Source organism: Dermacentor andersoni, chromosome 11 (genome assembly GCF_023375885.2).
Source record: "Dermacentor andersoni chromosome 11, qqDerAnde1_hic_scaffold, whole genome shotgun sequence".
In the NCBI taxonomy this organism is placed as follows: domain Eukaryota; kingdom Metazoa; phylum Arthropoda; class Arachnida; order Ixodida; family Ixodidae; genus Dermacentor; species Dermacentor andersoni.
In genome coordinates this window covers 123,709,265-123,733,371 of record NC_092824.1, presented here as the reverse complement: position 1 = coordinate 123,733,371, position 24,107 = coordinate 123,709,265, and the positions used below count along the sequence as shown (strand labels likewise).

General features: G+C 48.5%; 2 protein-coding genes across 12 annotated transcripts in view; one reads left to right on the top strand and one right to left on the bottom strand.

Moving 5' to 3' along the window:
* LOC126539643 (BBSome complex member BBS2-like) overlaps positions 1-24,107 on the top strand; it is a 211,532-nt gene that overhangs the window by 94,024 nt on the left and 93,401 nt on the right. The window lies entirely within an intron of this gene.
* The window catches only part of LOC126539335 (sodium-dependent glucose transporter 1A-like), a 212,214-nt gene that overhangs the window by 124,093 nt on the left and 64,014 nt on the right, over positions 1-24,107 (bottom strand). The window contains exons 1-2 of one of the 4 annotated variants that reach the window (XM_055075582.2): positions 3,420-3,487; positions 3,042-3,133 (exon numbers count right to left, since the gene is read on the bottom strand). The exons of 2 other annotated variants lie outside the window; for them this stretch is intronic. Coding sequence is in view for 1 of the 2 variants with exons in the window: in XM_055075581.1 (XP_054931556.1) it covers positions 3,042-3,142 (101 nt within the window). In the remaining variant the exon portion in view is untranslated. One more of the 4 variants, XM_055075581.1, reaches the window with a different exon arrangement.

The following is a 24,107-nucleotide window of genomic DNA, read 5'->3' as shown; positions in this document are numbered from 1 at the left end:
CTGACCAAGTAGGGCACCACTGTAGGTTAAATGAGGCGTACAACTCCTGCGGGACCCGCCGTGGTTGCTCAGTGGTTATGGTGTTAGACTGCTGAGCACGAGGTCGCGGGATCGGACCCCGACCACGGCGGCCGCATTTCGATGGGGGCGAAATGCGAAAACACCCGTGTACTTAGAATTAGGTGCACGTTAAAGAACCCCAGGTGGTCGAAATTTTCGGAGTCCTCCACTACGGCGTGCATAATCAGAAAGTGGTTTTGTCACGTAAAACCCCATAAATTAATTTTTAATTTAACTCCTACGGGGACGGTAGAGTATCCGTCTCCAGTGCAAGAGGACCGTGATTCAAATCCCGGTGCCGCGCTATTCTCCACCGGAAAATACAAAAAAAAAAAAACGTGTGTTGAGAAAATTGCACAAACAGGCCTGGAGTGCGGCCTGATCCCGGTGACCAGAACCGGTAACGCACTCTCTCACCAGAGCAGGATTGGCCACCCTGGTGCAGTACTTGGCCACAACCTCCTATATGAATACAACAATCAAACCCCGGCCCTCAGTCCCCAGCAGCCGCGAAGCAACTGACCACGGCGGCGGTCAGATCTGTGACGCTGCAGAGGGTGCTAAGAATACCTGGCTCCGGACAGGCCGCCATTGGAATCTGAACCTGGCAACGTTTAACGTTAGAACGCTATCTAGTGAGGCGAGTCTAGCAGTGTTATTGGAGGAATTAGAGGGTAGTAAATGGGATATAATAGGGCTCAGTGAGGTTAGGAGGACAAAAGAAGCATATACAGTGCTAAAAAGCGGGCATGTACTGTGCTACCGGGGCTTAGCGGAGAGACGAGAACTAGGAGTCGGATTCCTGATTAATAAGGAAATAGCTGGTAACATACAGGAATTCTATAGCATTAACGAGAGGGTGGCATGTCTTGTTGTGAAACTTAATAAGAGGTACAAAATGAAGGTTGTTCAGGTCTACGCTCCTACATCTAGTCATGATGACCAGGAAGTCGAAAGCTTTTATGAAGACGTAGAATCGGCGATGGGTAAAGTCAAAACAAAATACACTATACTGATGGGCGACTTCAATGCCAGGGTAGGCAAGAAGCAGGCTGGAGACAAGTCAGTGGGGGAATATGGCATAGGCTCTAGGAATAGCAGAGGAGAATTATTAGTAGAGTTTGCAGAACAGAATAATATGCGTATAATGAATACCTTTTTCCGCAAGCGGGTTAGCCGAAAGTGGACGTGGAGGAGCCCGAATGGTGAGACTAGAAATGAAATCGACTTCATACTCTGCGCGAACCCTGGCATCATTCAAGATGTAGACGTGCTCGGCAAGGTACGCTGCAGTGACCACAGGATGGTAAGAACTCGAATTAGCCTAGACTTGAGGAGGGAACGAAAGAAACTGGTACACAAGAAGCCAATCAATGAGTTAGCGGTAAGAGGGAAACTAGAGGAATTCCGGATCAAACTACAGAACAGGTATTCGGCTTTAACTCAGGAAGAGGACCTTAGTGTTGAAGCAATGAACGACAATCTCATGGGCATCATTAAGGAGTGCGCAATAGAAGTCGGTGGTAACGCCGTTAGACAGGAAACCAGTAAGCTATCGCAGGAGACGAAAGATCTGATCAAGAAACGCCAATGTATGAAAGCCTCTAATCCTACAGCTAGAATAGAACTGGCAGAACTTTCTAAGTTAATCAACAAGCGTAAGACAGCGGACATCAGGAACTATAATATGGATAGAATTGAACAGGCTCTCAGGAACGGAGGAAGCCTAAAAACAGTGAAGAAGAAACTAGGAATAGGCAAGAATCAGATGTGTGCGTTAAGAGACAAAGCCGGCAATATCGTTACTAATATGGACGAGATAGTTCAAGTGGCTGAGGAGTTCTATAGAGATTTATACAGTACCAGTGGCACCCACGACGATAGTGGAAGAGAGAATAGCCTAGAGGAATTCGAAATCCCACAGGTAACGCCAGAGGAAGTAAAGAAAGCCTTAGGAGCTATGCAAAAGGGGAAGGCAGCTGGGGAGGATCAGGTAACAGCAGATTTGTTGAAGGATGGTGGTCAGATTGTTCTAGAGAAACTGGCCACCCTGTATACGCAATGCCTCATAACCTCGAGCGTACCGGAATCTTGGAAGAACGCTAACATAACCCTAATCCATAAGAAAGGGGACGCCAAAGACTTGAAAAATTATAGACCGATCAGCTTACTGTCCGTTGCCTACAAAGTATTTACTAAGGTAATCGCAAATAGAATCAGGAACACCTTAGACTTCTGTCAGCCAAAGGACCAGGCAGGATTCCGTAAAGGCTACTCAACAATAGACCATATTCACACTATCAATCAAGTGATAGAGAAATGTGCAGAATATAACCAACCCTTATATATAGCTTTCATTGACTACGAGAAAGCGTTTGATTCAGTCGAAACCTCAGCAGTCATGGAGGCATTACGGAATCAGGGTGTAGATGAGCCATATGTAAAAATACTGGAAGATATCTATAGCGGCTCCACAGCCACCGTAGTCCTCCACAAAGAAAGCAACAAAATCCCTATAAAGAAAGGCGTCAGACAGGGAGATACGATATCTCCAATGCTATTCACAGCATGTTTACAGGAGGTATTCAGAGGCCTGGAGTGGGAAGAATTGGGGATAAAAGTCGATGGAGAATACCTTAGCAACTTGCGATTCGCTGATGATATTGCCTTGCTTAGTAACTCAGGAGACCAATTGCAATGCATGCTCACTGACCTGGAGAGGTAGCAGATTAGTTATTACTTATTGTTATATGCACATATTAACATATTATGTAAAATGTTCTTGTGTTTTCATGACTAAGTGCATATACCCCTTGTTCATATCTATTTATTTGATGTTCCTTGTGTGTGGGGGGGTGTTTATTTCATGTAGTTTTATTTCTTGTGTATATTTCATGTTTGCGCCCCCCCCCCCCCCCTATGTAATACCCTCGCGTGAGGGCCCTTAGGGGTAATATAAAGAAATAAACGCCAGTCCTTACGTGATCCGTTCGCAGCGTCTGTCCGGCGACGCAGCTTTTTCTCGCCAGTTCCTCGATGTTGGTCGGCCGTGCGCGTCGTGCACGCAGGCCAGCTGCGTCATCAATGCGACAGCGATCGAGCAACGGCTCGCCTCTGACGTCACTCGCACTCTCGTCCGTCGTGCACTGCCAAGGCACCGCTTTGTTGAAAGCGGACGCGTTGACCATGTGGCCACGGATATGCCGTGCAATTTCAGCTTGCAATGCCTAATTTGTGTCGGCTACAGTGCGGATTTTCGCGTTGCACCTGAATTACCTCTTTCGATATCTCCATCCGCGCCGCCAGCGTAACTGTGCTGCACGCAACTAAGCTTGGCGAACAGCTAGCATGCGTCTCACCTGCCCTCCTCTGGTGTATGGTAGCGCACGCCGGCGAAAGCCTTGTTCCGCGCGTCGCTACCCATGGCTTGTCACTCGCTCGCAGCGGCGCGCGACTCTCCACCGCTCCGAGAACAAATATGGCCACGTGGTGACGCCAGGCCATGGCGCCAGGCGGGCCCCGACGCTAGCGCCGCCTGTAGTGGAACGGGACATCTTCGAGTCCCCGCAGAAACAAAGTGATAACAACACATGCGTGTAGAAAGCGGTACGAAATAAGACAACCGTGTCTCAAGTGGGGACCTTTGGTCGCAGCAGCACGGTGTCTTTCGAAACAGCTTGACAAGCAGCTCACACGGTATGCTGCCGGAGAAGCAGAAGTTGTTCCAGGAGAAATCGCGGAATAGTTTACACAGAGCAGAAGCGGTGACGTTGGAAAAGTGTACCAAACAAGAAGGCTCGTTGAAGACAAGTTTTTGCTTTTGTGGTAGTACGAAGAAGAGAAAAAGATTACGCGGGTCCCACGCACAGTGGGAATCTATGTAAGCGAAGCTTTCTGTGTTGTTTGCTTTGATTGTCGCTAATTAGCGGTGATGTTGACGGCGAGCGTTTAATTTATTCAACGTTTAGTTAAACACGAGAGTGGTAAGTTGCAAAACGTTATCATGCGTGCACCACTGCTATTTGTATGTGTGGTTCACAGAACACACAGGCGGAGGTGTTTGCTTGAGTTCTTGGTGTGCGGCATACTTCATAACTTCTGAGAGAGTTGAGCATACTCATTGCCTGACATTGCACATCGCATCGCGGCAGAAGTATTAAACTTTAATAGGGATTGTGGGGCTGTGCGTGCCAAAACTACAATCAGATTATGAGGCACGCCGTAGTGGCGGACTAATTTTGAAACCGCGGTGTTCTTAGGCGTGTCCCTAAATCTAAGTGCACGAGCGTTTTTTTTTGTGTGTGTGTGTGTGCCCCCGTCGGAATGCGGCTGCCGTGGTGGGGATCAAACCCGCGACTTCGAGTAATGCCATAGCCGCAGAGTTGCCGCTGCCGGCATAGAAGTGCTGATGTATGACAGTGATATGGCTGACGCCAGACATGGACGACGAAGGAAGAACGTTCATTGAACAGTACGCAGGAATATATATAGGCCCGAGAGGCGTGATAACGCAGCACGGAATCATCGTTCTTTCAAGACCGCATGACGTCACAACACAGCGTCGCGCTATCACATTTCTTTCCCCCCCACAGGCTCTACTTAGAAGTTCTCGTGTCTGAACCGATCCGGTTGCTTGCGCAAACGAGTGCATCGACGAAGGATTGATTCTTCCCTTATAGGTGGCGTTGGCTCCGACGCTTGCAGCTGCCCTGGTCTTTGCTATGGTGCCAAGTCTGTACTAACAGAGGTCGGCACTACGTCATCCACTAGAGGAGGTTGAAGACACCTGCCTCCCAAGAGGCATGTTCCCCTCGCACCGTCTGCACGTACACGCGATCACCTTCGCGAAACACGCGATCAGCACCACGCGACACATCACGCTTGTTTTTCATGTCAGCTTGCTTTTGCCGCATGTCACGGACAAAGCTGGGCTTGAGCAAAGAAAGCTTCGTGCGCAGTTGACGCCTAAGAAACAACTGTGCCGGTGTTTGCCCCGTCAAAGTGCTTGGTGTATTTCTGTAGGCAATAAGGAAATTATCCACACACTCCTGAAGCGATCGTACGCGAGTCACATCACGCTCCATGACTTGCTTTAACAGCGCCCGTTTTATCATCTGCACGGTGCGCTCCGCCGCACCATTGGACGCGGGGTGATATGGCGGGGCACGGACATGTTTCACACCATTGCGCTCTGAGAAGTCCGAGAACTCAACAGACTTGAACAACAGACTTCTTAGTCTCTCAATCGTCTTCGTGGTAGACGTTGAGGACATCGGCCAAACTGCCACCCATTTAGAAAAAGAATCAACTAAAACAAGGAACATGTGAGAATTGTTGCATGCAAAATCAACGTGAACGCGTGCCCAACACTTCTATGGGTAGCTCCACGGATGGAGCGGCACGGGTTGGGCATCTGACTGGACTGCGTGGCAGATTTTGCATTTCCTGACGTACGGGTGCTCCCAGAACAATTCGGAACGCCGGACACGCAGCTGCTCGTCGGCGGAGCGCGCCGGCGGATAAATACGGGCAAGATCTGCGCATGCGCGTTCTCCCTAGCGAGCAAGTTTCGCTCCCTAGTGCATCTAGATTGGCGTTGCCTTGCTCCAAGAAGGTAGCGCTAGGTGCCCTTTAGCATTGTGCAATGGGGGCTGGGCGAATGAATGTCTGTAGCACAGCATGCACCGTAATCTATAAATAAAGGCTTGTGGATTCCTTGCAGCGTATTCTCGTCATGGTCTGGATCCCGTCGGGGAGATAGCAATGCCTTGCGTCGTTACGTGCTATAGTGAGGCGGCTTGCCTACAACAGCATCGCTGCCTTATTTTTCGACCGTGCTGGCCTGTCCTGCGAAGTATTAGTTCTTATTAAATTATCTCCCGATCCGTGTTACTACTAGCTTCGTAATACGAGGACAATGTCCACTATTACGTGACCCCTCTTAACGGGTGTGTCTGCGATAGTGGCAATAAAATAGTTTACAAAATGAAATAACGCTGCACGTTCATCAAGGCCAATTTCACGCACAGGAAGTCACGTCATGCAAAGGGCACTCTAATGAACTCTTCATGACTCCAGTCATTTATTGGCGCACCCCGTTACGTAGTTCGCATATATTGTGCGCCAATCAATCACGGAAAATCGACCATTGGTAGCGAGTATCCTTACGTATTGATCGCGTGTCGGCGTTTGTTGGCCTAGTTAATCATTTTCATACTCATTTTCTTTTGTTCAGAGGGCATATACAATGATGATGATATACAATGGTGAGCTGAATACAAAAAAAAAAAATTATAAGGGGAACATAGTAAATTTAAACAACAGGAAGAACACTGGGTTTATTTTTTTCTACAGAACACAAACGTAACTCTGTTTCGTCTAAAGCGGGTGGCATGTTCCGCTATCAATACCTCGCGAACGCGCCGTCCGCGCGAAGCGCAGCTTGTAGGCGGCGTGGAATTGACTCGTAGAGCGCATCGACGAAGTCCCTCCTCTGTCCAAGGCGCTTCCACTTGCGCGTTATGGCGAGCCAGAGTTCGTCGGCACTGGCCCCTTCCAGATTCAGCTTGCATAAACGTTCCTTCATCGTGCCCCACGCGTCCTCCATAACATCGAAGTTTGCACCTTTCGGAGGCCAGTTAAGAACGCGAACACCACGTTCTTGAAGAAGTTCTTCCACAGCTCTGGCGGTGTGCACCGGGCTCAGGTCTTGCTGGAACAAGTAGCAGCCATCTTTAAATGGCCCGTCCAGAGCGTATATGGCAATAGGTGGTAGTCCAGAATTTCGCAGTAAGCTTCGGCTGTGAACGAGGGGGACAGTCGGATGAGCGGACCGAAGGCCCTCTTTGCTAATTGTTCACCAAACGTTGAGAGCAGACCGGCCGCTGCTGTGCTTAAATTTTTTGTAAAATTTTATGTAAATGTTTTTGTAAACATTTTTGTAAAAATTTTTGTAATAACTTTTGTAAAAATTTTTGTAATAATTTGTGCTTAAAAGATCAGAAAGAAAAGGAAAATACCTGCAGTTGTATGGTCTCCATGCGCGGCGCTCTTGATCCCATCTGGATGAAAATGTCGATTCATCCGAGAATATGACTTCCTTCCATTCTACAGTCGTCCAGCGCTCATATGCCCTGCCAAACTCAAGGCGCCGGCGCTTTTGGCGCTCCGTAAGGTGTGGCTTTTGTGCCGCGACAAATCCACGAAGACCAGCCTCTCGTATGCGCCTTCCAATTGTTTTCTCACTGGCTTGCAGGTTGAGGGCTGTCTTGATCTGGCGGCCGCTCTGAAAAGGATGGGCAACGGCTGCAGCAACAATGAGAAGGTCGAACTCTTCCGACGTGCATCGGTGTCATCGCGATCGTGCTGCATCTTTGAGTCGGCCATCTTCATCCCTGTATGCTTGGATTATTCAGTTGACCGCACTTATAGACTTTCCTGTGAGGCGGCATATCTCACGTTGAGGTATACCTTCTGAACTGAGCTTAATTGTATTTCTCCGCACATTCATCGGCACTCTTTTCGGCATGTTACCTCGATTGGAATAGGGCAGAATTCTCGTAACTGTCATTGTTTCAATGTGTTCGTATCTATCAATCGAGCCACCGATATCATCACGGTTGCATCAGACGAAAACGTCGCCCTATGCCAGCGCTAGTCACGGTCGCCTACCTGAAATATTTTGAGCAAATGATAAATACGGCCCACGCAAAAAATGAAAAAAAAAAAGGCGCCCAAGCACCCGAACATGCAGACACGAGCGCTCATGCTCCAACGCGAGTGCATGCGCAGACACCACCGGCGCAGCCGTTAAGGGGCACCTAGGGCTACCGTTTTGGAGCAACGCAACACAAACTAGATGCACTAGGGAGCCAACCTTGTCCGCTAGGGGAGACCGCGCACGCGCAGGCCACGGTAGTACTTTTTTCGACGGGCGCGCGCCGCCGGCGAACGGGTGCATGTGTTGCGTTCCGAATTATTCTGGGAGCGCCTGTGCATCTCGATGGTTTGATCCAGACCCGGCCACCATACAAAGCTTCTGGCTAGCATTTTCATGCGAGTGCTGCCAGGGTGCTCATCATGAAGCAAGTCTAACACGCGTTCTCTGAACTGATCCGGCATTACTACCCGAGTGCCCCATGTTAGGCACCCTTGCTCAAGGGGGAATTCATAACGGCGCACGTGATATGCCTTCATTTCTTCCGGGTATTGGTTTGGCCAACCATTCAGTGTGTATTAGAGACACGACTCAAAGTCAAGTTGCGCTTTGTGGCCTTAGCAACATCCGCAGCATATAATGGCAGGCTCTCGAACACTGCCAAGCATTCCTCTGCAACATCAGTTTCCTTCTCAGCCTGCGGTAGTCTGGACAGCACATCTGCTACTTCCAGGTTCTTGCCTTTGCGGTACTTAAGCCGATCAGCAAGTATCATGGCCCAACGCTGCATGCGCACTGTGGCCAAAGTAGGCGTTGGTTTGTCCTGGCCAAGGATTCCCAGCAATGACTGATGGTCGATGTAAAGTGTAAATTCCCGGCCGTAGAAATACCGATGGAATTTCTTCAACCCAAAAACTAAAGCCAAGGCTTCGCGCTTACATTGCGGGTACTTCCTTTCCGCAGCTGTCAGCGTTCGGGAGGTAAAAGCTATGGGACGTTCGCTGCCGTCTGGCATCTCATGAAAGATAACAGCACCCAGGCCATAAGATGAGGAGTCGCAAAGCATGCCGACAGGCTTACTGACATCGTAGAAGGTTAGAACTTTGCTGCTTATGAGCAGCTTTTTGGTGGATCGGAACAAGTCGCGGCATTCTGTAGACTATGACCACTCTTGATTTGTTTTTAGAAGCTGGTAAAGTGGCTGTGCTACTGTGAACACGTTATCCAAAAATTTTAAATAAAAATTCTACATTCCCAGATACGCCTTCAGTTCGGAGACTGAACTTGGCTCCGGCGCTTCCAGGATTGCCCGTACTTTGGCGTCAGTAGGGTAAATGCCCTCCGCAGTCATTTTGTGACCCAAATAGGTCACTGAGCTTTGAAAGAAACGATACTTGTCGACATTCAGTGTAATGTTGAAGGCACACAACCTCTGCAAGACACGCTCAAGCGTCTTTTGACAGTCATCCATGTCTGACCCTGCTACAATGACGTCATCAATGTAGCAGCCAACTCTCGGAATGCGCCTCAACACTTCATCCGTCAGGGCTTGGAAAATGGCTGGAGCGCTCGCCACACCGTACGGAAGGCGTTGAAATTCAAAAAGTCCCGAACTAGTGTTAATGGTCAAAAGTGGTCTGGCTTCAGGAGCGAGCGGCACTTGCTGGTATGCAGCAGAAAGATCGAGCGCACAAAATATCTTTCCACCTGCTAGTGTTGAATACAAGTCCTCTGGCCGTGGTAGCGGGTAGTGTTCGGTTTTCAACACTGGGTTTACCGTAACATTATAATCCCCGCATATCCGCAGGCTGCCATCTTTGTTCCGCACCACTACAACCGCTGTTGCCCAGTCACTGTGTGGAACTTGCCGAAGCATGCCCGTCGCTACCATTTGGCCGAGTTCCCGCAGCGCGAAGGTAACTGCGCCGCGCGCGACTGAAAACTGGAGCAGCCTTCTGGTTCAGCACCATTCTCGCCTCGTGCTGTCCCCAACGTGGCCGAGAACACCGCGCAGTGCTAGGACGCGGTTTCCTCCCAAAATGTGGCCGATCTGCTGCCACTGAAGGCGTTCGAGCCGACCCGACAGTGCCCGCAGCGGCCTCCCGTTATCGCGCGATACGAAGACGGGCAGATTCAGGTTCTGATTGCCGTAGAAGACTGATACGTCACAGCGGCCTTTGAAAGATATATCTGCTCTCCAGTGCGCAATGACATGCCAGTGGGCACACACTTCACTTGCGGAAGGACAGAATTGTACACACTCTCAGGAACAATTGAAGCAGCCACGCCAGTGTCGATCTGCATTCTCAATGGCTTGCCTTCCAACATTTACTTCGTAACTTGATCGCGTCAAGTTCTTCAAATAGTACACGTCTAACTCTTCTCCCTCGTCCTCAGTGTCACCTACTGTATTCAGGAGCTTTACCTTAGGGCACATTTTGTGCAAGTGACCGATTTTTGAACACTTATGGCATTTAAAATTTTTGTACCAACACTTCTGCGATTCGTGCTTCCTGCCACATCTTTCACAAGAGGCTTTTACTGACACCTGGTCAGGAAACTTCGCCATTCCTTCGTTCCTTGCACTCTTACTCTTAGCCTGCAAAGAATGTAACGATAAGTTTGCTCCTCTTGTTAGCATTATAGGGAGCTGGCGTCTTTTGCCGCCAGCTCCCGATCGAATGCAATTTTGCACGCCCCCTCAAACGTTAATTTCTCTGCAGTGAACAATGCGCGCTGGCTTTCCTCATTCCGCAAGCCTGCAACCAATCTGTCCCGTAACGATAACGCATCTCGCAAGAATGTGCCAATGTCGCACTTCCTGGCCAAGTGTTTCAGTTCAACAATAAGCTCTTCCACACCTTCATGCTCTAATTGTACGCGGCGATTGAACTTGCAACGTTCGGCAATCACAGAGCTTATCGGGCAGTAATGGGTTTTAAGCAACCGCTGTACCTCAGCATACGTTTGTTCGGCGGGCGTTTTCGGAACACTCAGGTTTTTCAGCACCTCATAAGCTTCTGCGCCAATAACTCAAAAATACAGACAGTTTTTTTTTTCTTTCCTCAGCGATTTCGTTCGCGCCGACAAAAAGTTCAATACGTTCCACGTGTGATTCGAAGTTCTGAGTTTTAGCATCAAACTCCGCTATTTTCCCGTAAGAAGGCATTTTGACAGTACTCACGTTGCGTCCGAAGTAGTCCATTCCTGCCGTCAGCACTTGCGCTGGACTTCTGTCGACACCTCCGTTGGCTGTCGTGCACCTTGAGCACGTACAGTCGACGAACATTGCGAGTGCTCTGGCTGGTCTTTCCGCGTAGAACGTGGCTTCCGCATTGCCGAGCCAGCTCCGCGCGTGGGCCAAGTGCCTCGTCGCCAGATGATGTGGCTGACGCCAGACGACGAACGAGGAACGTTTATTGACCAGTACGCAGGGATATATATAGGTCCGAGAGGCGTGATAACGCAGCACGGAATCGTGGTTCTTTCAAGACCGCGATGACGTCACAACACAGCGTCGCGCTATCACAGACAGCTTCCGTAATGTCGCCTAGACCCTACGGTGTGATTTAATGCAGCTTTGCTTCCGCACGCACTGGGTAAGTTGACCGCTCGACAAATTTGTTGGTGTTTATTTTTAAAAAATGACAGAAAAGCACCGTAACGTACTTCGAACTTAAATTTAACTTGTTTGCCCGCAACCGCTGTTGCGTCTGCGTGTCGTAGTAAATCCCAAAGCAGTAGCATGTCCTTGCCTTCCCATGTCACCTTTACCATATAATAATAATAATAATAATAATAATAATAATAATAATAATAATATCTTTATTTGCATCCGAAAAGCACCATGCCGGAGGCCTACAGGAAAAGCTGTCGCATTGCAGCTTGACAAGGCCGCAGGCCCCCGCACTGGCAACTTCACGTATCAGCCAGCAAATTATATGATATATATGAGTTATAATCAGCACTCACTGAAATCCATGCATACAAAGCGATAAAACTCATTCCATATTCAGACATCGTCATACAAATTACAGGTTACGAAGTACAAACATTCAGCTTTCAAGGCACTGTTTATCCATACAAGAACGCCACCAGAGACCAGCGCACACAAAATGCACCGCAGAAAGCGCAGATAACTCCGCAGTGAAAGTGCAGCAAAATTATACACTATGCTATTCTTGTTTCCCTTTTTGTTTTCTTCTTCTACGCACTAAACTATTTTCGAAGGTCCGCAGATGGTAATCTTGTCGGGCTCTATATATTGTTTCTGTAGTGTATTCAATAACCTTGGCAGCCGGTTTTTTAATAACGTCCCCTTCCTCGCCCTTCTTGTATGGTGAGTGCAAGCGAAGAGTGGCGAGGCTGTTATTCACTCGCTTCGCATCTGCCTCGGTTCTATCCATTATCGGTCTCCTCTCTACCATTTCATCTAGCTTCTCTCTGGACTTGCACGTTAGTAGAAAGGTAAGCGCTGCTGCAATGCTTAGGCGGGGGGGGGAGGTGGCGGATAATTACAGCCCCCAAGAGGCTAACGTGGCGACGCCTAAGGGAGCTCCAGAGGGCACTGTGTACATTCCACGCGGTGAAAAGGTCCAAACGAGTTTCTCGCGTCGCCCTTCCTCTCTGCCGCGGTCCTGTCATGTATACCCATGCTCTGAAGCACCCCCTCGAAGCGGTGTGCCAGACAGCAGCAGAAGCGGGAAAGGCGAAGGAAGAGGAAAAGAAAGCTTCGCTTAAAAAAAAAAAAAAAAGGAGTGTGTCGAGAACTGTGTTAACCGCACCGTATACAGCCTGCTGACACCTTCATCAGCAGGGAGAGAGGTGGGCGCGATACCATGAACTCATTAATGAGTTGCCTAAAATGTTCACGCGGCTAGTCCCCGAAGCGCTACTCTTCGCCCGACACGTGAAGGTTTTTCTGACGCGGCCGATCGGCCTCGCACCCTCACATTTTGAGTGGCATCGGATTTTGCAAACTGTATATGGTCACGAGGGTTGCAATGTGGGCTTGTTGGTAATGCATCTTCAAGGGGAGTATGGTAGCGCGATTCAAAGACGGGACAAGAGAAGACACAAAGGGACACACTAGCGCTGTGTGTGTCCCTTTGTGTCTTCTCTTGTCCCGTCTTTGAATCGCGCTACCATACTCCCCTTGAAGATGTATATGGTCGGTGTACACCGCCCAGTAGCGTAGAACTGCAGAAGCTCGCCACCCCTGCTGTGCAAGCTTTTATTGTAAAGTTTATTACAATAAGATATTTTAAACCGCACTGCGTTACATTTTATAAATTTTGCGCTGCCCTTGACATTCACTTTTTTGAAAACTTTACACCCTTTTGGTTGTATCTTGTCCCACAACACGAAAAGCTTGCGCGTTATCAGCGTAAAGGCGCGTTCACAGTGGCGGGAAAACGCGCAACGCAGAACGTTTTCCGCGCGCCGCTTCTCGCACAAACCGGTTTTTCTCCCGCAGACAGGCTGCTGTGCCGTCCCGCAGAGCGATGGGTCCGGTACCTATTTTTCCCGCGCCGCTGACGAGAACAGCCAATGGGGGCCGACCGTGTACCGTGACGTCGGTCCCAGTTCAGTGACCCCGTCGGCGGAGGCTGGGAGCGTGCTGCGGGACACTCGGCGGTTGCTTTGCCCGCATGAATGTGCGACTTGAGGCGACGGTGCAGAAGCAGCGAACAAGCAAGTATAAGTAGGTTTACCGTGGCCAACAGATCATCGTTCGAACCAGCCATCCTCGTCGCAAAAAGGGCGACGGGAGGAGAGCTAGCAGACGATCAAGACGACGACGCGGGAAAAGAGCGCGCTTTCCAGTCTTCTCTGGTGTCACGTGACTGTCCCTTTCTCTCTCTGCTCGTTAGGGTCCTCCTTCAACGCCTCCTCTCTCTACATTCCAAGACAACCGCAGCGAGAAAACGCGCGCAGTGTGAGCGTCATTCGGAGGAGCTGCGACGCAGCGGCGACGTTGACGCTGTGCCGCTGCGGGAAGTCTCCCGCTAGTGTGAGCGCGCCTTAACACAGCATTCTCGACAGGAGAGTAGCGAGCGCAGCGTTTTCAAGAAAGGAAACGCAAGCAAGGCAGATGGTGATTGTCGTTGTGGAACAAATATACACCTCAAAGGGTGCAACTGTTTAAGAGTGAGTTCAGAGAGAGAGAGTATGTGTGCGTGAACGGTTCACTTGGCATCATGTGATTGGTCAGAATTGTGCTTGCGCGAGCGGCTGTAAAAGACAGCGGGGCGGCACCGCAAGCTATGAAGACGTCACCCACCTGTCAATGATTTTCAAAGCGAGCCCATCGTCGGCTCAGAGCGGAACCGGAGAGGAGGTAGTTCGCTTTGCTGTGCCTTGGCTGTTGGCTTCCGACCATGGCCGCGCGCACCGTCCGCGCTGCCCCGGAGACAACGCTACCCGGACACCCGCGCGGGCGCTTGCGTTGGTGGCTATCGCTCGCTGGCGTTGCTCTTTCGGTGTCGGCTCGACATGCGCTCGATGAGGCGGCGGAAAATTATTTGCACTGTCGGCCTTCCAGGCAGATCTTTAGCTGGCTACGCTACGAACCGGAGGAGACTCTGGTACAAGCGCGCCAGCGGCCGTTCCGCGGAGGAATTGCACGCTGCGGTACCTGGCCACTGGCCTGCAGGTCCGTCGGAAGCGAATAATTATTCGGAATGGACTAGATATCTGTGGCCGACACTGTCCACGAAGTTGCTCTCGCAATTACTGTGTTAGCTGGTAGATGGGCTGAGTCAGGTTTCCTGTGACTGCGGCTGTCAAAGCCAATGCCAAGGAAATATTTGCACGGCGAGATCGAATTCCTCGTGCTATCGCCAGCGTCCATAGCTCGCAGATGGCCATTCAGCAGCCAGAAGGGTTCCAACCAGGCAGCTCCAGCACTTCCCTTATTCGGCCAATAAGACTGTGGAGTCAGAGTATGGAGACCTCTTATATACGGCTGCCGCTATTTTTTTTTTTTTTTGCTCTATTTCGGTAGCGCCGCACTTTCATTCTCAATTTCACAGTGTATACAGCGCGTGCCGTCAGCACCACGCTCTTCGATTCTACTTCGCGCAGGCAATGCAGGGCCCGTATACTGCAATGTTTGATTTCACGTTCCATTGTTTTTATCACGCGACGCGCCGACAGACATATCGCAGCGGTAAGAGAAGCACAGCTGCGTGCGAGTCATGTTCGAACACGTGACGAAGGGCGAGAGTTTGACACGGGGCAAAGATGGCCCTACAGGAGCCACTTCACGGCTCTCTTGCACTCGCTACTTAGGAAGTGGAAGCAGACGACATGGCGCTGGCAACTGATTTACGCTTATACGACACGGCCTGTCAGCTGAGAACTTAAAAAAAAAAAAAAAATTACCTTAATAAACTGCTTGAAGCATTGCGTAAACGGCCGGCACCACGCGTCTATACTTTAAAACTTGCAAGATAATATTTAACTTATATTTAATGAGCAAGAAGGAACGTTGTAAAAACAACTATGTGGTGCTCTTTCCTTAGCGCGCACCCAGTGCTCGCTAAGGAATTCCACGGGTGGTCCGAATTAACCAGAGGTTTCCCACTACGTTTCGTGCCTCGTAATCCTATGGTGATTCTGTCACGTAAAACATCAGCATCTAATTTTATTTTTTTTAACCTTGTGCCCTTCTTGGACTATAGCGCGCAGTACGACGACGCGCACTGGCGCCCCCTTCTTCCTTTTTTCAACTTTCCAAGGAAACGACGAGGTTGTATTTGAAGAAAAAAAGAGCATGAGAGAGACCCAGGTGGAAAAGGAGCTGGTGCTGACAAATTTCAACTGGAAGAAAGCCGAAGAGAAAATGCCTAAGTGGCACAGCCACAGGACTAGACGAGATTCCCGTTAGGCTGATTAATGAACTAGGACCAAAAAGTAAGGAAGCTCTGCTGAAAGCAGTGGAAAAAACTTTAAAGGATAGACGAATACCAGACAGTCGGCGACAAAGTAGGATGAATTTATAAAGGGGAAGAAAGATCGAATTCACTCGTATAGATCGTTGATCATTACATCGGTAATTTACAGGCTAGCAATGCAGGCAATCAAATTAAAGCTTCAAGCATGGGCAGAGAATAATGGCATTTTCGGATAACTTCAGAATGGCTTCAGAATAGGTAGGCGTTTAGATGATAACTTATTTGTTTTTACTCAGTGTATTGAAATATCAAAAGTAGAAAGCAGACCGTTATGTGTGGCCTTTTTAGACATTACAGGAGCCTATGACAACGTCGAACGCAACATTTTGTTGGATATTGTGGAAGGGCAAAGCTTACGTGAAGATTGTCTACAGATTTTGAGGGAGATTTATCTAGAAAATACCGTTTGTGTTGAATGGGAATGGATGAGGAGCGAGGAGAAAGTTCATATCAACAAGGGACTGAGGCAGGGGTGCTCTTTATCCCCGCTGCTGTTTATGATGTACATGGTGAGGATGGAGAGGGCGCTAGAAGGAAGTAATATCGGTTTTAATCTCTCATACAAAAAGGTGGGTACAGTAGTAGAGCAGCAGCTTCCAGGTTTATTTTATGCGGACGATATCGTGTTGCTAGCTAACAAGCAAAGTGATTTGCAACGTCTGGCTAATATCTGTGGACAGGAAGGCAACAATTTAGGTTTGAAATTTAGCATTAGAAAATCAGGTGTTATGGTATTCAATGAAAACAGGGAACACACAGTGGCGATACAGGGCCAGGAAATACATCGGGTAACAGAATATAAATACCTTGGTATATGGATAAATGAAGGCAATAGATATACGGAAACACAGGAAAAAACAATAACAGTGAAGGGGAAGAGAAATTCAGCCATAATGAAGCACAGGGCGCTATGGGGATACAATAGGTACGAGGTCCTCCGAGGTATGCGGAAAGGTCCAATGGTTCCAGGACTTACTTTTGGAAATACGGTTGTTTGCTTTAAATCAGGGGTACAATCAAGACTCGACGGGAACCAAAGGTCAGTGGGTCGCCTTGCATTGGGCGCTCAAGGGAAGACTACAAATGAAGCTGTGCAGGGGGATATGGGCTGGACTAGTTTTGAAGTGAGGGAAGCTCGCAGTAAAATTGAGTATGAAGAACGGCTGAGGAATATGGAAGAAAGTAAATGGGCTGGGAGAGTGTTAAGGTATCTGTACAGCAAAAACATTGATTCTCAGTGGAGGAAAATAACTAGGAAGCTTACCAGTAAGTATACGGCTTGTAGGCTGGGAAACACAGCAACAAGGAACTTCAAGCGGAAAGTCAGAAATGCTGAAATAATCTCATGGGTGGCGGCAATGCAAAAGAAACCGGCCATGAGTAACTACTAAAGAGGAAAAAACGAAATCAGGAAAGAAACAATTTATGATAACTCACAGGGAAGCTCATTACTTTTCGAAGCGCGATCGGGATGCCTTAGAACACGCACCTATAAAGCGAGATATAAGAAAGAAAAAGAAGCATTTGCTTGCTGCTGTAAAGCTAGGGAAACGATGGAGCATGTTTTATTAGAATGTGAAGACATCTGCCCAGCGGTCGATTTAGGCACCACTGGCCTCCTTTAAGCATTTGGGTTCAGCGAGAGCAGGGGAAAAGTAGACATGTCCACAATAGAAATTAGTAAGAGGCGATTGGAAGATTTGTGGAAGCAGGGAAACGACAGAAAACGGAGACGTACAAAAACGTACAAAAGCAAAGTTCGCAATAGGTGGTCAGAAAATTTGGTTGTGGGAGTTCATAATGTTTTTTTCTTTATTTCTTTTTTAACCTATAGGTAGGACATTAGGCAGTATAATAGCAAGAGCTTGGTGGCGCCACCCAACGCCCCGTTCCAAAGGGGACGCTCATAACGTCCGTCCGTCCGTCCGTCCGTCCGTCCGTCCGTCCGTCCGTCCATCCATCCATCCACCCATCCAGCCCAGCCCATGAGCACGTGAGCAAGGCTAGCTATATCCTTACAGTAGCGACACGTATTGTGAGGGTGCACGTCGGGAAAGATATTGTGCAGGAAGGCCGGGCATGGGTAGGTGCCCGTCTGAAGCCGCCTGTACGTGACTTCTTGTGCTTTATTGCGTGCTTTGTGCAGTAGCGGCATGGTTCTCTTGACTAGCTTATAATGCTGGGTGAGATCGTTGTAAGTGACATGGGGGTCGCGCTCGCTCTCCCATCCTGCCGAGAGGGAGTCCGGGCTCGCACGGTGAGTTAGGTCTCGTGCGGCCTCGTGTGCCATCTCGTTGAGGTTAGGCAGCGGCCCCTCCAATGGTCCCATGTGTGCCGGGAACCAATTGATGTAGTGTGGGGTGACGTGATCAGTACCAAGCATTCTGCCGACGGTCGGGTACATGCTCCCTGTTCCGAAGGACAGAATTGCCCTCTTGGAGTCGCAGTATACCAAGCTTTTATTATCTTCTAGGAGTGCAAGGCTGATGGCCGCCTGCTCGGCCACCTCAGGACTATCAGTGCGGACCGTGCACGCGTTGATGACCGTGCCATCTTTGTTGACCACCGCTTCTACATAGGCTCGTCTGCCAGGATATTTGGCTGCGTCCATAAAGCAGCATGCTTTCCCGGAGGCGGCTGCCTGTCGGAGAGTGCTTTGGCTCGAGCAAGACTTCTGTCGATGTTGTGCTCTGGGTTCACATTCCTAGGCAGAGGGGCTGCCCCGATCTTTGTCTTTTGGTCGGGTGTTAGCCCGTGGCTGTTACTGTCGATCTTTCTAGGCGACATCGATTTCTCGTAGGATCCACCTGCCCGCAGGTGTGCCGGACAGACTGGTGATCTGTGCCCGTTCCTGTGCCTCCGCAATCTCGCTCAGCGTGTTGTACATGCCTAATGCGTCCAGTGCCTCCGCGCTCGTGTGCATGGGTAGATCCATGGCTCTCTTGGCGACCTTAAGCAGGAGCGTTTCAAACTTGTCTCTCACCACTTTGGACCAACTGTGCATGGCCGCGATGTACACGAAGTGACTGATCACGAAGGCCTGTGCCAGGCTAAGCAGGTTGTCCTCCTTGAGCCCGTGATGCCGGTTGGCCACTCGTCTCAGTAGGCATGTGGCGTTCTCGGCCCTCGTGGTGAGCTTAGCGACAGCGATGGTGTTCGAGCCATTCGCCTCTATTGCCATGCCCAACATCTTGATGTGACCGACCAGCGGAATCGTGTTGCCTGCAGCGGTGTACAGGCGGACGCATGGACAGGCACCTGTGTCCCGTCGCTTCGGTTTGGGCCCTCGTCTCTTTGGTCTATATAGCAGCAGCTCAGACTTGCTCGATGAGCACCGCAGGCCTGTTGGTTTGAGGTACTCCTCAGCGGCTCGGATCGCATTTTGTAAAGTGTGCTCGATTTGTCCCTCGCTCCCCTTTGCCCCCCACATGGTCACGTCATCTGCATAGATGGTATGTTGGAGGTTCTCGATTCGAGTCAGTTGCCTGGACTATTATGGTCAGGTTGAAGAGGGTAGGGGATATCACCGAGCTCTGCAGGGTACCCCTGTCGCCCAGTACGACTGGCTCCAACTGCAGGGACCCGACTTGTAGCAAGGCCTGCCTTCCCCTCAGGAAGTCACGGATGTAGTCATGAAGATGTTGACCAAGTCAGAGTGTTGAGATTTGTTGTAGAATGAATGAGTGCCGTATGGTATCAAAGGCCTTTTCTAGGACTAGGCCTAGGATGGCCTTGATGCCTCTTGTTGTGCTGTCTGGCTTTAGTATAGTATCTGGCTTTTGACCAGCTTCATAGCGTCTTGCGTCGCCAGCCCCTGACGAAAGCCAATGATGTGAGGATATATCTCGTTGTCTTCCAGGTAAGGCTTCATACGGTTAAGCACCGCACGATCCATGGTCTTACCCACGCACGACATAAGCGACAGTGGGCGCAGATTGTCCATGCTGAGAGGTTTGCCGGGTTTGTGGTATGCATGGGAATGCCGGTATACATTGTGACTTCGGATTGGCATCGTTCTCGGAGAGCCAGGCAAGCACCGTTCCGTCTGTCACAATGACTCATTTTCTACTAAAACTGCACGTAAAAAGCTGTTGTAGCTTTATTATTGCACAAAAGCATGTTTTGTTTAACTATAAAAACTTGTTATTGCATGTCCAACTATATGATAGGTAAAAAGTATCAGCTGGCCGCTAAAGTTGGAGGGCAGACGACAAGATTCGTGCTCGCTTTGGAACAGCTTGTCGTTTGTTCTTGCTTTTCTTCGCTTGGTCATGCATTGTAAGTAAGTAAAGATGTAATATGCATGAATGGAAACATTTTATGAAGATTTTACTTTAAGAACGCGTTATTTGTGTAGCCATATCCACGTTTTAGACGAAGCCTCTTACAACACCAGCCAACACAAGCCTCGCAGACACATATACTGTCATTCCCATGACGGCACGGCGCCCCTTAGGAAACTTCCATAGACGGTGGCGACAGATTTCCCTCTAGGTGTTATAGTTAAAAACTCTATGTGGAAAAGTAAACATGTCCGCAATAGAGATTAGTAAGAGGCGATTGGAAGACTGGTGGAAGTAGGAAAACGACAAAAAACGGAGACGTAGAAAAGCAAAGTTCGCAATTGGGGGGTCAGAAAATTTGGTTGTAGGAGTTCATAGTGTTAGTTTTTTTCTTTTTTAACCTAGGTATCTACATAAGTATCTACATAAAGACGTTGCAGTTCATCAGTCTAGCATGACTGCGAGAGAAATTACACTGAGCAGCCGCACAACAGCGGTTTATAAACACTCTGTCCTCCCTCGATCCCTAGGTGAGGGAAACGTTCGATCAGTAGACGAGCCACCTTTGAGCGGGAGGGCTTCTGCACCAGCTTCATGGTCCGGAACACGCTTCCGCAGCGGTTTCGCGGACACCACCGAGGGCAGACGGGCTTCGCAGAACTCGGGGCTTACCTCAGGAACGGTGCGTGGGAAGGGGCCTCCAAAGACGTTCCCTCGGGAACTCCCTTGCTCACGGCAGACCGAGTCGGCGGTGGCGTGTTCAGTCACAAAGCCTGGTTCGTCGAACCCATCCCGACAATCCCGCGACGAAGGGTCGAGGACGCGGCGTATTGTTCTCCGCACACAGTAGACTTAGTGACGCCGCTCTCGCACCTGGCTGGCAAAACTTGCACCTCAGCAGGCCGTTCTTAACAATGCGCAGTACAAACCACCATGCAACTGAGAAATAACAATGAAAAGCAATAAGTCGGTGAACAGATTAAAAGGGTGTTATTGAAATATGACTGCTGACTTGGTTGCGGAAGGAATCATGGTTTGTTAAGGAAGCGATAGTATTGAGCAAATCGTTTCACAGAGAAATGGCACGTGGAAGCGCAGAGGTGTTCAAGGTTAATGTGTGACCAAAGATGCGCGAGTAACTGAAATTGTTATGGAGGCGTTATTCTGTCTTTTATTTAAAGTACGCTCAGGGCCATATGCCATTAAAGAAGCGAATGGGTACAAAGCAGTAGAGTAAAACAAACAATCAAGAGCAGTGAGTTCTGGCAACGCAATGATTCTCCTGATTATACAATGTTAGCTATGTTTTGCAAAAAAAAGTTTTATCGGTGATAGCTAGATACCTGAGGGAAGGTCGTTCCATTCCTGAGATGTACGGGGGATGAAAGATTGAAAGAAAGACTTCGTGTAATAAGTATCAATTCCTGCCTTATTGCGATGATCGATGCGGTTTGAAATGCACTTGAGGCCGCGGTATGAAGTTGACCTGAAGTGTGGTATGACGGACAATTTTATGAAATAGCGAAACACGAGCGACTGCGGGGGTAATTAGCTAGGGGAATAAGTTCTGGTTAGTTTCATTAAGGTTATACTCCCGGTACGGTTATAATTAGAAATAATGAAACAAGAAGAGTTATTTTGTACTAGTTCAAATGAAGTAATAAGACTAACGCGACTAGGTTCCCATTCTGCAGATGCATATTCAAGTTTCGAGCGTATTAGTCTTGTAAAGGTCAGTTTTAAAGTAGACAGTGCTTTGAAAAAGTTGCACTTAATTACCCGAGCAGGTGAATAGCATTGTTAATGGCATACTCTATATTGGTCCAATTTAAGTTATCTGTAATGTGTACACCAATTTATTCATAGAAAATGACGAAATTTAAGGGAATATTGTTATGATAAGTGCTAGGATTAGAATTAGATCTGAATCTTGCATTATTTTTCATTTGTTAACTACAAGAGGTTCATCTACAGTTTGAATCAAAACAAATAGGCTAGCCCTGCACCGTAAGAGCTGGCGAGAAAAGGCAACTTCACACAACCGGCCTACTCCACACTTCTCAAACATGACAAACCACTAAAATCAATCTTTCTTTCTCTTTAAATAGCAGATGACATACGTGACGACAGTGTGTTCATAAACAGTTTTCGAAATATACTCTAAGTTTGGCTTAACATTCAGCCAATCAACAGTGGACGAGCAAGGGAAGCCTCACGGCCCTCACAAATACGTTTGATTGCTGAAACGTTGGCTACAAGCTGAGGCTTCCCTTGCTCACCTCTGTTACTCAACTATAGTGTTCGTCTCCTTGTAACCTCTTTACATTGTTTGAAAACACAAACCGAGATTGTTTTTCAACATGAAACCGTAAATTGCATTTCCGAAGGATCCGTGAGCGGTAATCTGGTGTACTTATAGGTTTATCTAGTGTCCTTGTTTATACACAATATTTGCAGAGGTCCTGTGAGCACTGTCGTCTCCATAACGTTCCTCGCCTCCCAACGAGTACTCCACTTGTGTCAAAACCTCTACTGCTGCACCAGAACACTACGTGTGCAGCAGAAATATCAAGAACAGACGATGTGTAATCTAAAATTTAGCATAACGTTTTTTTTCCCTCTACACTTCGCGCCTATCGCCAATGTGTTATGAAAACAATGCGACATTGCAGCTCGAGCTCACCTTACTGACAGTACATCTTTGCCGAGCACTTCTTATGTTTCTTTTTTTAATCTAGCTGAAATCGTCGAAGGCATGCCATATACGTATAGTATGAAACACGCCAGACAACACTGTACGCAATACAAGTATGAGTGTAGCCGAGCACAAATATCCTTGCCTGAAGCTTCCTTCTCCTTGCTTTAGCGACACGCCAAACGCGATGAGCGCCCGATTTCAGCTTTGAATTCCGTTCAATAGATTACTATCTGTGTTTCTGTATGTTGTAAACTCGGTCACTGACAGCATTAGCTACACTTGACCTATACGAAAATTGTGGGCATGTATTGCGTCATTCACGATTGACGAACAATCTAAGCTTACTTGTCCGACGTTTTTTGCCAGTTGAGGCCTCTCGGTCACTTGGCGATATAATAAAAGTATCTGTAGTCATTTTCTAGAACCGTACACACGAACACCGCCTGGAAAACGGTATCAAAACGCCCAAAACCAGCGAGCGAGCACCACCAGCCGCTACCGCAGCGGCCATATTGCGCACTACATAATGATGATGATGTTAGTTTTGGTCAAGGCATAGAGTTTCATATTAGTATAACTAGAGGGAAATCTGGCGCTGCTATTGTTCAACCATCATGAGAATGATGGGAAGTACAGGCTACGGATTGGCATTCTGTTGACTGGCGAACTAGTCTACAAGTATTTTTTTTTTGGCAGTTTTGGTTTCGCTCCAAGCGCACGTGCTATAACCTGCAGTGAGACATGGCAACGCAAAGCTCTCTGCCTTTGTTCTGTTGCTCGAAGTGGCGATAGCGCACTGGGCCAGCGGCTGGGACGATGTTTGTCGGGGTTTGGTGTCGAAGCCCTGACGAGAAAGCGACGGCATCGTAAACGTTGAATGAACGTGTTTTGACCATTTGGATCTTGGTTTGTTAAGGGTGTTAGGTTGGCGCTGTAGCGTTACGTGCTTTATGAAACTTCAGAATAGGAAAAAGAAGGTACTACTGATACAAGACATAGTTGTACTTCTGGTGGCTTGACAATCAAATTTTATTAAGGGCTTCATTATGCATTGCTCGTTTATGTACTTATTGAAATGAGTGTTTTAAGACTTAGAGAACACAAAGTTACTTGTGGTAGGAAAGGTTGCTGCTTCCTGGCTGTAGTCTAGAGTCGCAAAATGGGTAAGTGCAAAGCCACGCCATAGCGCTTCGGAAGCGGCACGTGAATATAAAATATAATGAAACATACTCGTAGGAGGCCACAAGCGTCCTAGCTAACAATGCAGCAGATGTGCTTAAAAGTACTTGAAGACGTTCAGCAATCGTGACCGCCGACGCAGCTTTCGAAAGAGCGAGAGTTCGCAAGTGCCTGTCGTCTGCGAGAAAAAGTCTCGCGTTTGCAGCGAGCGAGCAGGCATCGTAGCAGACGACTCTTCTGGAATTCCTCTCAAGGGCGCAACATTTTCTCAC